The 13,187-nt window shown below is 47.3% G+C and overlaps 1 protein-coding gene across 1 annotated transcript; it reads left to right on the top strand.

The window, feature by feature from the left end:
- The first annotated feature begins 8,352 nt into the window (after positions 1–8,352).
- On the top strand, positions 8,353–12,846 carry LOC147118377 (uncharacterized). The gene is made up of 4 exons (XM_085983901.1): positions 8,353–8,395; positions 8,530–8,814; positions 9,619–9,660; positions 12,533–12,846. The coding sequence occupies exons 1-4, from the start codon at positions 8,353–8,355 to the stop codon at positions 12,844–12,846; spliced, it is 684 nt and encodes a 227-aa protein (XP_085840027.1).
- The last annotated feature ends 341 nt before the right edge of the window (positions 12,847–13,187 follow it).

Below are 13,187 nucleotides of genomic sequence, written 5' to 3'. Positions count from 1 at the left end.
ACTCGGGGTGATTGAAGCGCCAGTGTCCAACTATCTCAACATTCAGCCCTCAAACTGACGAGATCAAACCCGTTACTGAGCCTTGAAACACACCGCATTTACACTCGCAGAATCTGCTGGCAGAATCCACACGGGCTGTATTTTGTCTGCTTGGGCTGGATACTTTCAGTGAAGGTGGAGAGACTGTATTTATCTCTCTGTCTGTATATCTACTTAACATCCATTCATCTATTTATATTGATCCACTTTTTTATTTTTATAGTTTGGTTCTGTTGTATTATGAAAATCCAGGTCCCAGATCTGATTCATTGAGAGGAGGTGAGAGTCCTTTGCTGGTTTTTCCACGGACTGACTGCGCCTGTGCAACAGTGCGGGGCTTAGCGCACAGAAATACACGGCAGAGTCAGAGACAAGCGCCCCGGAGTCATTTAAAGGAACCGTTTTCTTGTCTTGGTCCAAATCAGCAGAGAACCGGTCTGGGAAATCGGGAGACATGTCTCCGGACACCGAGCTATATCGCTTCAGTTAATATCTCGGAGCTTCCCCGCGATACTGGATGTACCAGAAGAGAGTTGAGCCAGTGTACACTGCCGAGTAACTACAGTTTAGTATTATGGTCGGTCCTTCCTGAAACATTAATTCAGGCGGACCCTTTGCCACTCGTTCCTGTAAAAAATACAGAATGTGTAAAAAGTCTGGGAGTAAATAAAACCCATGGATCACACACTGACACTTTAAACAGGTACTCACCGGACAGCACGACAATTATTATCAGTAAAGAACATGGGGAGCCCATGTTGTCTGGTTTAGAATTCGGCAGAAAACAGCAGATCGCGTTAAATATGTTGATCTTCTAGTCTGATATTAAAGAGTAAACACAGATCACGGGCAAGATTCATTTATGGAGAAACTGAGGGGCGTTTCCCAGGGACATGATTGGCTAGTCTCTCAGAACTGATGCCAGCTGTGCACCAATCAGAGTTAGTTGTGGACCAATTACGGATGTCTCCCTACAAACTCTTTCCATGCCTAGCTATGAGTGAGTCTCGCACTCGCTGTCCCCCCCTCTCTCTGTCGCTCTCTCTCTCGCTCTCTATGTCTCTATCACTTTGTCCCTCTCTCTGTGTCGCTCTCGCTCTCCCTTTCTCTTTGTATCTCTCTGTGTAACTGTGTCTCTCTCTCCATCTATCTATCTATCTGTTAACTGTTGTCCTTCTGTTTCCATGGGTAACCAGGAAGGTTTTCTGCAGGTCTGAGTTCTGGAGACTCCGTTGAGGAGTGGCCAATCGAAACCCAATCTCTGGAAGAAACCTCAATGAACATTAATTGTAATTGATCAACATCTCTAGCATGCTATTACCTAGAGCTTTACCCTCAGAGCCAGAACAAGACTCCCACTTTCGTAATTCAAACGCATTCCTTTGGAAAGGGTGAGGGACCTGGGAGTTAATGTGCATAGGTCCCTGAAGGTGGCAGGACATATTCAGAGAGTGGGTAGCAACGCATATGGGATCTTGGGTTTCATAAATAGAGGTATTGAGTATAAAAGTAGAGAGGTTATGCTGAATCTTTATAAAGCGCTGGGTAGGCCACAACTGGAGTATTGCGTCGAGTTCTGGTCACCACACTTTAGGAAGGATGTGAAGGCCCTTGAGAGGGTGCAGAGGAGAATTGCAGAATGATTCCCGACATGGGGGATCTTAGCTACAAGGACAGGTTGAAGAAGCTGGATTTGTTTTCATTAGAGCAAAGGAGTTGAGGGGTGATTTGATTGAGGTGCACAAGATTATGACGGGTTTGGATAGGCTAGACGGGGAAAGGCTGTTCCCACTAGTTGACGGTATAAGGACTAGGGGGCACAGATTTAAGGTTCTGGGCAAGAAGTATAGGGGGGACGTGAGGGAAAACTTTTTTACGCAGCGAGTGATGATGACCTGGAACTCGCTGCCGATGTAAGTTGTGAAAGCAGAGACACTCAATGTTTTCATGGGGAGACGGGCATAAACTTGCTGGGTTACGGGGATAGAATGGGGGAATGGGACTGACTGGATTGCTCAGCAGAGAACCGGCACGGACTCGATGGGTCGAATGGCCTCCTTCTGTGCCGTTATGACTCAATGACTCTAAGTTTTTTTTATTCGTTTGTGAGATGTGGGCGTCGCTGGCAAGTCCAGCATTTATTGTCCATCCCTAATTGCCGTGGAATGTCAAGGGGCGGTGGTTAGACTCTCGTTTGTTGGCGATAGCCATTGCCTGGCACGTCTGCGGCGTGAATGTTACCTGCCACTTATCAGCCGAAGCCTGAACGTCGTCCAGGCCTTGTTGCATGCGGGCATGGACTGCTTCACTTTCTGAGGTGTTGTGATTGGCACTGCAGTCATCAGCGAATATCTCCATTTCTGAAATTATGTTGGAGAGAAGGTCATTGGTGAAGTAGCTGAAGATGGTTGGGCCCTCAGGAACTCCTGCAGCGATGTCCTGGGACTGTGATGATTGACCTTCAATCGCCACAACCATCTTCCTTTGTGCTAGTGATGACTCCAACCAGTGGAGAGTTCCCCCCCCCCTCGATTCCCATTGACTTCAGTTGAACTAGGGCTCCTTGATGCCACACTCGGTCAAATGCTGCCTTGATGTCAAGTGCAGGCACTCTCACCTCACCTCTGGAATTTAGCTCCTTTGTTCATGTTTGGACGAAGCCTTTAATGAGGTCGGGAGCTGAGTGCTCTTGGCGAAATCCAAACTGGGCATTAGTGAGCAGGTTATTGGTGAGTAAATGCCGCTTGATAGCACTGTCCATGACACCTTCCATCACTTTGCTGATGATTGAGAGTAGACTGTTGGGGCAGTAATTGGCCGGATTGGATTTGTCCTGTTTTTTGTGGCTAGGACATGCCTGGGCAGTTTTCCACATTGTCGGATAAATGCCAATGTTGCAGCTGTACTTGAACAGCTTGGCTAGAGGCACGGCTAATTCTGCAGCACAAGTTTTCTGCACGATAGCCGGTATGTTGTCAGGGCCCATAATCTTTGCTATTTTCAGTGCGCTCAACCGTTTCTTGTTATCACGTGAAGTGAATCGAATTGGCTGAGGACTGGCTTCTGTGATGGTGGGGACCTCAGGAGGAGGCCGATATGGATCATCCACTCGGCACTTCTGGCTGAAGATGGTTTAAACGCTTCAGCCTTGTATTTTACTCCACCATGATTGAGATTGGGGTTATTCATGGAGCCTCCTCCCCCCGTTAGTTGTTTAATTGTCCACCACCATTCACGACTGGATGTGGCAGGACTGCCTAGCTTTGATCTGATCCGTTGATTGTGGGGTCAGTTAGCTCTGTCTATAGCATTCTGCTTCCACTTTTTAGCATGCATGTAGTCCTGTGTTGCAGCGTCCCCAGGTTGGCACCTCATTTTTAGGTACGCCTGGTACTGCTGCTGGCATGCTCTTCTACACACGTTATTGAACCAGGGTTGGTCCCGTGGCTTGGTGGTAATGGTAGAGTGAAGGATATGCCGGGCCATGAGTTTACAGATTGTGCTGGGATACAATTCTGCTGCTGCTGATGGCCCACTTTGCCTCATGGGTGCCCAGTTTTGAGCTGCTAGAACTGTTCTGAATATATCCCATTTAGCACGGTGGTAGTGCCACACAACACGCTGGATTGTGTTCTCAGTGTGAAGACAGGACTTTGTCTCCACAATAACTGTGCGATGGCCATGCTGCCAATACTGTCATGGACAAATTCATCCGCGACTGGTAGATTGGTGAGGACGAGGTCATGTAGGTTTTTCCCTCGTCTTCGTTCCCCCCACCTGTCGCAGGCCAAGACTGGCAGCTATGTCCTTCAACACTCGGCCAGCTCGGTCAGTAGTGGTGCTCCCATAGAAACATGGAAACATAGAAGATAGGAGCCGGAGTAGGCCATTTGGCCCCTCGAGCCCATTGCGCCATTCAATGCGATCATGGCTGATCATCCAAATTCAGTAGCCGGTCCCTGCTTTCTCCCCATATCCTTTGATCCCTTTAGCTCGGTCCCGAGCCACTCTTGGTGATGGACATTGAAGTCCCCCACCCAGAGTACAGTCTGTGCCCTTGCTACTCTCAGTGCTTTTTCCAAGTGGTGTTAAATTTAACGACCTTTTCTCTGTCATTCTGTAAACGTCCAGAAATATCGTTGTTTTCACCCTGACTGAGCTGCAGCTCGCTGACAGCGCCGTGTACTACTGTGCACTGAGTCCCACATTGCGAAGGACCTCGGGACACATTGTACAATAACCGTGTTCTGTGAGATCAGCTCAAGAAGCTGCTTTAAACTCGGCCACCAGGTGGTGCGAAAAGAGCGCCGATTCCCACAGCCGGGCACCTTACATCATTAATAATGACTGACACTTCCTCAATATAAATTAACATGAAATTCCTTTTGATCTCATATTTATGTTTATTAATGTTATACATTCCTTTACCGTTTTAAGATTTCAGAAGTTAGTGAAGTTGAAACAAGATGTGCGCCTCCAGAACCTCGGGATCGGTTGCAATTTTGCTCTCTTTCCCACCGCTAGTTTCAGCCCCTGGTTATAACACACATCACAACAAAATGTTGTTAATATTATTATTGAATTCAGTACCTCACAGGTGGATCCTACGGGTGATAACACCGCCCACAGCTTCCGTTTCCTGCCCTCGCTCTGACCCACCTTGCCTGCCCTGTGTTATTGGAGATATTGCTGTCGCTGTTCCCTGTTTGGCATTGGTTGGACCAGCAGTGAAGTGGGGTGGGAATCTGTATTTCTGCTCCGATAGAGCATTTCCCGGACTGCAGAGTTACAGTCTCAGGGAACATAATGCGGAACCATCTCGCACTGCTCCTAATCATTATATCTCTTCTCGGTATGGAATTACTTCCCAGTAAACATCCATTCTCCCCTGACTGCTGTAACCCAGATGTTATTATTGGGCAAATGATGATGATTATGTTGATTGAGGTGATGATGATTCTGACTATTATTATTTTACATTAGAATGGAGCTACTGAGACACAGAGGAACAGCCGGTCCCTGAAATAATGGTTGAAGAGGAAAGTAATGTCACCCTAACCAGCACCTTAGAAAGAAGCGACAGAAGCACTTATGTGTTCTGGTACAGTCAGCACCTTGGGCAGCCTCCACAGTACAAAATTCATCTTATCAGTGGGATAGAAACCGGAACCCCGACTTCACGAATCAATTTAATTCTACGTTTAATGAAACTACTAAGATTACCGAGCTAACGATCGGCAAAGCCCCGATCTCCGACACCACCGTGTATTTCTGTGCCATGAGCCCCACACTGCTGCAGAGAAAAAGCGGATCCCGTACAAAAACCCACACTGAGATTTTCAGTTAGTGCACACCAGAGGGCGCTCTCACGCCGATAAACAGAAGCGATAATTCAGCCTCCACAGTGAGAGTCACAGAGATTCTTAAAACGGCAAAAACACAATACTCATCATCAACAGGTGAACTCCACTGGCGGAATTATATTAGTTGGTGATTTCTACTCCCATTTATAATTTTAAAAAAAACTTCAGAAGTCCATCTGTGTCGCCTTTTGTCTTTTGACGCCCTTTCCGTGCCTGCCTAACCCTTCTGATAACCTGTCTCTACCCTTCACCCATAACCCTGCGAACTTCCTTCTTTCAGTCTTTAGTTTAACGATGGAAAACCTTTGCTGCTTCGCTGTACATGTATTCAGAACCGCTCCAACCCAGCTTCCAACAACCAGGAACTGCAGACAGGGCAGCGAATAAACAGGATTTGTTGCACTGTCCTCCGACATCTGAACAGTTCACAGAAGATCCAGCAGAGGGCGTCAGGTCACAGTATTCCTTTTGTGGATCAGGCCTCGGGATTTTGAGTTAAATGCTGTTTCTCCAAAAGTTGTGCAAATGTTGGAATGAATTGAAGATTAATATTTGAAATCCACTTGCCACAATGGGCTGCGTCGGTACATCGAGCAATAATCATCACAAAAATACATCCACCATATCGAAGGATTGAATTCTGATACTAAGCAGTGGGCAGGACCAGTGAATTGAAGGGTGTGGAAAATGGGGAAAAGAGTATGAAAATGTGAATGAAAGACACACCCTAAGATCTGAGTTCTGAAGCCATTAACTGTGGAGATCGATGTTAAAGGGGCAAAAGACACCGAAGCCGCCTGTATTGTGTTTGTTTTTCTGCGCCACGTCCTTTTCTAATATGAGTGAAAGTTGAAAGGTCAGCTTTTCACGCCCTGCTGGTGTTGCGCTCTTGTTAACGAGGACCCGCCCTACACCTCCCCCTGGGGGTTTGAACTCGCTTCCGCGCTCTGCTCCCGGGCACTTAAAGCAGATGAGCGGTAATTAGCTGGAAAGTTGCGTCGAGCAAGCTCCCACAAACAGCAATGTCATAATGACCAGATACGTTGTTTTAGTTATCTTGATTGAAGGAGAAATATTGGCCTAGACACCGGGGATAATCCCCTTCTCTTCTTCGACATAGTGCCATGGGATATTTTACGTCCACTTGAGGGAGCAGAATAGTTCTCGTTTAAGCGTCTCATCCAACAGCTAGCACCTCCGACAGTGCAGCACTCCCTCAGCACTGCACTGGAATGTCAGCCGAGGCTTGATCCCACAACCTTCTGACTCATTGGCACGTGTGCCAGCACTGAGGCACACAAGACACAAGATAACAAGATAAGACACTTTTATCACTCATTACCATGCTAAAAGCAGGATTATTTATCAATTGGTATTTGCATCAACTGAAGCTTACACCGTAATTGCGACATTGCAGTATTGCAGCATAGCTCCCATAATATCATCGTGTTGCTGTTAATTATAGTTCTCTACAAGGGGTTAATGGAATATACTGTGAGACTAAACACAAAGATCAATAATTTCAATATTAGCAGCAAATCCAGTTCTCAAAGTAACCATTGCGCTGAGTGGGCCATCTTCGGTGCCCCATATATCATTGCAAGTCGCATGACACAGTTCAGTGTTCTGAACAAAGGTAGCTAAAAGGTATTGTCGATTCGGGTCAGCTCCCTGCTGAACTGTGAATCGGTAGGCAAGCAAAGGGTATCTGAAATGTGAGATAGGCAGTTGTTTTACGCAGAGCAGAACCAATGACCATTTTGTTAATAAACCTGGTGGATATTAGGAACCTGCGGCAGCCCATCCGTGTGCTGCGGTCAAGGTTTCATGCTCTGTCCAACACGGCCATCTTTGTGTGACGTTGTGTCTGCCTTGATTCTGTGACGTACTGCCGGCCATGATTCTGTGACGTACAGGCCGTCTGTGGCCCTTAACTCGCCACTTGTCCTTTGATGCCCTTTCGCTGCCTGTGTGCAATATTGTGCAGCCCTTTACACGTCTCCCCTGTTAGTTTTCCGGACCCTTTGATCGCGGCCTGTATACTGGGTTTATTTGATCAGAGTACGTTGGTGGGTCAGAGACTGATATTACACAATGAACAGATGTCACAAGTTAGTGATTGTGTTCTCTAAAACAAGCCACAAGCACAGAGTTCCACCAATGTCGATTCGTCTTCCGAGTGTCGCTTCATTCTCTGTCACTGCACCTGGAAACTCTGAATATTAGAGACCATGAAAGCAATCATTACTTAATTGAAAGATAACTTTACAAGCAAACCACAGAAGAGGACGGTGCATGAAGCATTTGTTTAAATTACAGAGAGAGATTATTATTTATGTATATTGTGCGTATCTGCCTGTATATTGAAAGTGGCCCCGGACTGTCTCATATTGTAACCAGACACTCAGTTGCTGGATTGAGGGTGTGCTGCAGGGTCTGATACGCCATCCTTCGATCAGAGGTTTAACCGAGGTTTCCAGCCCGTTCACGGAGATGTTAAAGAATACCCGGCACTATTGGAATAGGAGCGGGGGATCCTCCCGGTGTCCTGGGCCCACATTCCACCCTCAATAAACACCACCCAATAAAAACACATGAGCCGACCTCCCAGCTTAATAATATGGGGCAAAGGCGGGCGGCAGTGACTGCCAACAGAACAACTCCCCCCTGTACAATGTGGGAGGGGCTTTCACAGTGGGCTCAGAGACACAATGAAGCGTTAGAAAACTGCAGGTTATTCTTTAAACCTGTCGATTATTCACACAACACACAGCCAGATATCCGGGAACTGAACGGCCCATCAGTGATCTCCGGGACACCGCCCTGTGGAAATCCACTGGACTCCCTGAAGTATTTCAGTCCCGCTCTGAGGCACAGTCTCCCAGAACAGCCCAGGGCTGCAGTCTCCAGCCCCCCGTCATACAAACCATCAGCTCCAGGCAGCAAAACGATGCGAATTCTTCTTGTGTTCACCCTGTGTGTCTGTTTACCCCGTGAGTACCGACATTGTGTGGATTTAATATAAAGCTGCCCGGGTCCATCCGAATTTCAGACACTGTCTGGGTTTTACTCCCGTTATGTGGTTCGGCTCTGATGGCCCATTAAACTCTCTCTGTTTAATTTCCAGGCTCTTTCAGTCAGTCAGTGACACAGACCCCAGCGATGACCAGGGAGGAGTGTCAGTCTCTCACCATCAACTGCGTTTTCTTTCATGGTGCTTGGGGTTCGTATAATTTCCAAAATGGACATTTCTTCAGACAAGCTCAGACCGGGACAGAGTGGGAGCGGATCTCGAGCGGAGAGCGATTAGTTGTGATGACGAATAAGGCAGAAAAGACATTTTCTTTGGAAATTCGGGATCTGCGAGTAGAAGACAGCGCCACCTATTACTGTAAAGCTGGGTACCTGTGGGACTACACAGTGATGGGCCTCGGCTTCCCGCGATACAAAAACTCTCAATGCAGGTTGTGACAGAAACAAGTGAAGAAGCGGAGTCAATCTGCCGTTAAACCCACAGTTCCGCCTCGCACCGTCTGCCCCACAGTCTAGTTTATAATCAGATTGGATTATTGCAGTTAACATCCTGAGTTTTGTAAATGTTGAGTGTTTGCGGCCTGGAACGCCTTTCCCGGAATTGGTGTCAATGAATGGCGATTAGGAATGACTGATCCCAGTTACAATTCCCGAACACCAGATGGGAACCTGTTCTAACAGCTGTAACCGGGAACCGCGGTCCCCGCCGTGTAACTAATGTCCCCCCATCTCACCGAGTCCCGGGGGATTTGATGCTGACGTGAAACACTGTGTTCACTGGACCATCACAGTGGATGAGACCTGAGCAAATACCTGTTTACAATTAAAATATAAATTCCCCGGGCCCGGAACCAGAATTGTAGGTTTGATCTTATTATCGCTGTAATCTGGTTTAATTTCATTGTAATTCCCTGCTTTCAGTTATCTTTCTTTGCTATATTCTCTGTTTCTATGAAGCGCCCATCTCCGGCCGGTGTTCCTGGGCCTTTTTACTGAGAGCTCAGAGTCTCAGAAAGAACAGTTTGAACCGACCGGGACTGTGGAACACGAAATTGTTCTTTGATCTCTGGAATAATTGGGCAGCGCCGACTGTCTGGTGATGTGTGTCCGACAGACTGAGGTGTCGGTGGTTCTTGTACCGGGGTGATTGAGAGCGGTGTCACTGTGGAAGATTATAAATATTATACCTTGGATGGATCCGGGACGGTGGTGACTGTTACAGCCGGTAAGTGTCTCCAATCCCTGCCCTGTTACTTACTCTCCCGTTTAATGTTTATCATCAGTTTATTATTGTGATTAATATCAGCTCAAACCCCTTCAAAATCAAACGGAGCAGTTTTCTAATGGGGGGTGGGGGGTTCATTGCAGTTTTAGATTGGGAAGCAGAATATGAATCGGGGTCGGGTCCGGGTGTGAGTCCGGAGAGGGAAGGTGTGAGACCCCCACGGAGCAGGCAGTCTGGGGGTTTCACCCACAACTGGACCATAATTGGTTTACCGGAGACTACGGGGGTCCCATGAACATCCCGGGCACTCTCTCACTCTGATCCCCAGTTGATTGAAATGAGCGCAGATTGTCGGCACTCCGGCCTCCGTTTTCGATGTTAACTGTGACTGAGGGACCTCTCCATCCCTGTGAGCGGGGCAGTTGGTCACAGAGCTCCCCCCGGGACAGGAGATGCCAGTTTGACCCGGGCAGTGTGAATGAGGTTCAGGGAGAGTGAGCCCAACACTCGAGCGGGCTCCGATACCTGGAGCGGCCCGTCCGATACCTGCAGCGGCAGAAATACTGGAGCACAACACGGCGGGGCTTCAAATACAAGAGATCCGCTTGTAGGTCTAGATGACATTCCATTATTGGGCACACATTGACTTAATTTAGTTGCTTTTTATCTGACATTTATTCCAATTGCTTTTATGGAATCAATAATTTTTCTTCCATGTATCACGTAAGTCGAAATGTAAAAGCTCTGAACTACAGGTACTTTTCTATATTATTTATATTGTTCGATATTCTTTACCCCGCGAGTGGTTACAATGTGGAACTCGCTGCCACAGGGAGTGTTTGTGCCGTATAACATCGATACATTTAAGGGGAATCTGGATAAGTAGGTAAAGGAGAAAGGGATAGAAGGATATGTTGATGGGGTGAGATGGAGTAGGGGTGGGAGGAGGCTCGTGTGGAGCAGTAACACCGGCATGGACCGATTGGACCGAATGGCCTGTTTATGTGCTCTACATTCTGTGTAATTCTCTGTAATATTTAATGTTCATGCTTGAGAGATCGAATTGCAGTAATTTATCTGTTTCCCTGATTATTGTTAACTAAGCAACACTGGGCAGTGAGCGAGTGAGGGCGAGTTTCTAATGTTCTTATAAAGGAGAACAGGAACACCAGAGGGAACAAGTACTGACTGGAGGGAAGCCCATTTAGAACCAGCAAGAAATCATTCACTGAAATGGAGAGAAATATCGGACTTCACCGGCCGGGCGGGGGCGTGGTGACACCGGTCTCTGGGCCGTTTAATGCAGAATCCAACACCGGGGCAGTGAGATTTACTGGAGGGATGGGCTGCGATTGGACTCTGGCCCGTTTGTCAGCTTTGGATCTGTTGCACTCCTGAGAAAAGACAGCAGCAGCAATCCACACATTTCTGGAAAGTTTGAACAAGCGGAGACTATTTTCTCTGGAATAGAGAAGAAAACGAGGAGACCTGATGGAGGTGATTAAATGATGAAGGGGTTCGATAGGGTTCACGTGGGGAAACTGTCCACTGTGGGTGAGTCCAGAACAAGGGGCCACAAATATAACATAGTCACTAACAGAACAAATAAAGACATTGGGAAGGATTTATTCACACAGAGCTGCGTCAGAATGTGGAACTCGCTGCCACACGGAGCAGTTGGAGCAGATAACGTTGCGGCATTTCAGGGGGGATTTGAAAAATACAGGAGGGAGAAAGGAATCGAGGGACACAGGGGGCAGGTGGGAAGAGGTATTTACAGTGGGAGGAGGCTGGTGTGGAGTATAAACACCGGCACAGACCAGTTGGGCCGAATGGATTGTTCCTGTTCTGCAGATTCTGTATAATGTAAAACTCAGAGAAACTCCGCCCGGAGAACACGGGAGAGAATCAGCCAATGGGCTGAAGGAATTGAAGTTGTCAGAGAGCCGGAAGAGCCAGTTTCCAGTGAGTAACAGTAAAACCACTGCGGAAGCTGCACAGACTGAACCCAACCGACAACCGAGAGACTGTGGGACAAGTTCTCAGGCTGGCAAAAAACCACAAACAGCAGAAATGAGCGACCCAGTGTAGAAATAAAATGAAACTTACTGTAAATAATGCAAAGTAAAGTGAAATGGAGCAAAAGGCGCCCCACTGATGGAAGAAAAGAGAAAAATAGAGCGAGAGACAGACAGGAGCTCCCGTGAACTGTTAAACTGCAGTAAAAGATTGACCTTTGACCCACCGATTTTCAGTGTCAGTTTGGCTCAATCGGTGCTGACGAATCTCACTGTTTTCTGTTGGATTTTGCTGTTCGCAATGATGTAACAAAGCCGGGGTACTCTCAGTCAAACATCACTGGAATGTGGTTGTCACAGTGAGGAGGAGAATGGACTATTATTTTTTTCGGGTTTGTCTTTTACCAAGAAAAATAAAAACAGAAATTTAATAGAAATCACAAAATCATACAGCAGAGAATGAGAACATTCGGCCCAACTTGCCTGTACGGTTCGTTGAAGGAGCTATTGAATCAGTCCCACTCGCCCCGCACTTTCCCAATAGCCCTGGCAATTTTCCTTTTCCAGCATTGATCCAATATCCTGTTGAAATTTACTACTAAATCTGCTCCCACCACCATTACAGGCAGTGCATTTCCAGATCATAACGGCTCACTGCGTAAATACATTTTCCTCAGCGCACCCCCGCCCGCCGCTCCCGCCGGTTCCTTTGCCAATGACAGTGAATAAAGGAGGAGCAATCTTCAAATGAAGAATCGCATTAGCGCGAGAGGCAGAACTATTCCTGTGATTGACAAGTGTCCCCGGGTAAACAGCAGCCAAATAAATAACAATATCCCATTTTAATCCCACAGATTCCAGTTCCCCGCTATCCCAGAGTCCGCCTCTACAAACCTCTGCTGTCGCTGACACCGTTACTTTAAGCTACGAATATTCAGGGCTCTGTCAGTACACAGTACACTGGTACCGTCAGTCCCCAGGGCAGGCTCCGGAATACCTGCTTCAGAGACACACTTCAGGAGAGGGGGATAAAGAAAACGCTGTCGGGGGCCGAATTTCTGCTTCTGTTGATGGTGGGCAGAAAATCAGCCGGTTAAACATCGCGAAACTGCAACTGAGTGACACCGCTGTGTATTACTGTGCACTGAGTCCGCGCACAGCACAGTGATACAGAGCACGGAGACAGCCGTACAAAAACCTGAACATGGTGGGGATTACAGACACACAGTGATACAAAGCACGGAAAGAGTTCACAAACCTGAACATGGTGGGGATTACAGACACACAGTGATACAGAGCACGGGGAGAGCCGTAGAAAACCTGAACATAGTGGTGATTACAGACACACTGTGACACAGAGCACGGAGCGAGTTCACAAACCTGAACATGGTGGGGATTACAGACACACAATGATACAGAGCACGGAGAAAGTTCACAAACCTGAACATGTTGGGGAATGCAGACACACAGTGATACAGAGCACGGAGAGACTTCAAAAACCTGAACATG

Source organism: Somniosus microcephalus, chromosome 4, assembly GCF_052327205.1.
Source record: "Somniosus microcephalus isolate GS21.2 chromosome 4, FLI_Smic_1.0, whole genome shotgun sequence".
NCBI lineage: Eukaryota > Metazoa > Chordata > Chondrichthyes > Squaliformes > Somniosidae > Somniosus > Somniosus microcephalus.
The sequence above is the reverse complement of the archived record's forward strand: the minus strand, read 5'-3'. Positions and strand labels throughout refer to the sequence as shown.

Coding starts and splice junctions, on each gene's coding strand:
- LOC147118377 (XM_085983901.1), top strand. CDS start 8,353: ATGCGAATTCTTCTTGTGTTCACCCTGTGTGTCTGTTTACCCC. Junction 8,396..8,529: donor CCTGTGTGTCTGTTTACCCC/GTGAGTACCGAC, acceptor TTTAATTTCCAG/GCTCTTTCAGTCAGTCAGTG. Junction 9,661..12,532: donor GGTGGTGACTGTTACAGCCG/GTAAGTGTCTCC, acceptor TTAATCCCACAG/ATTCCAGTTCCCCGCTATCC.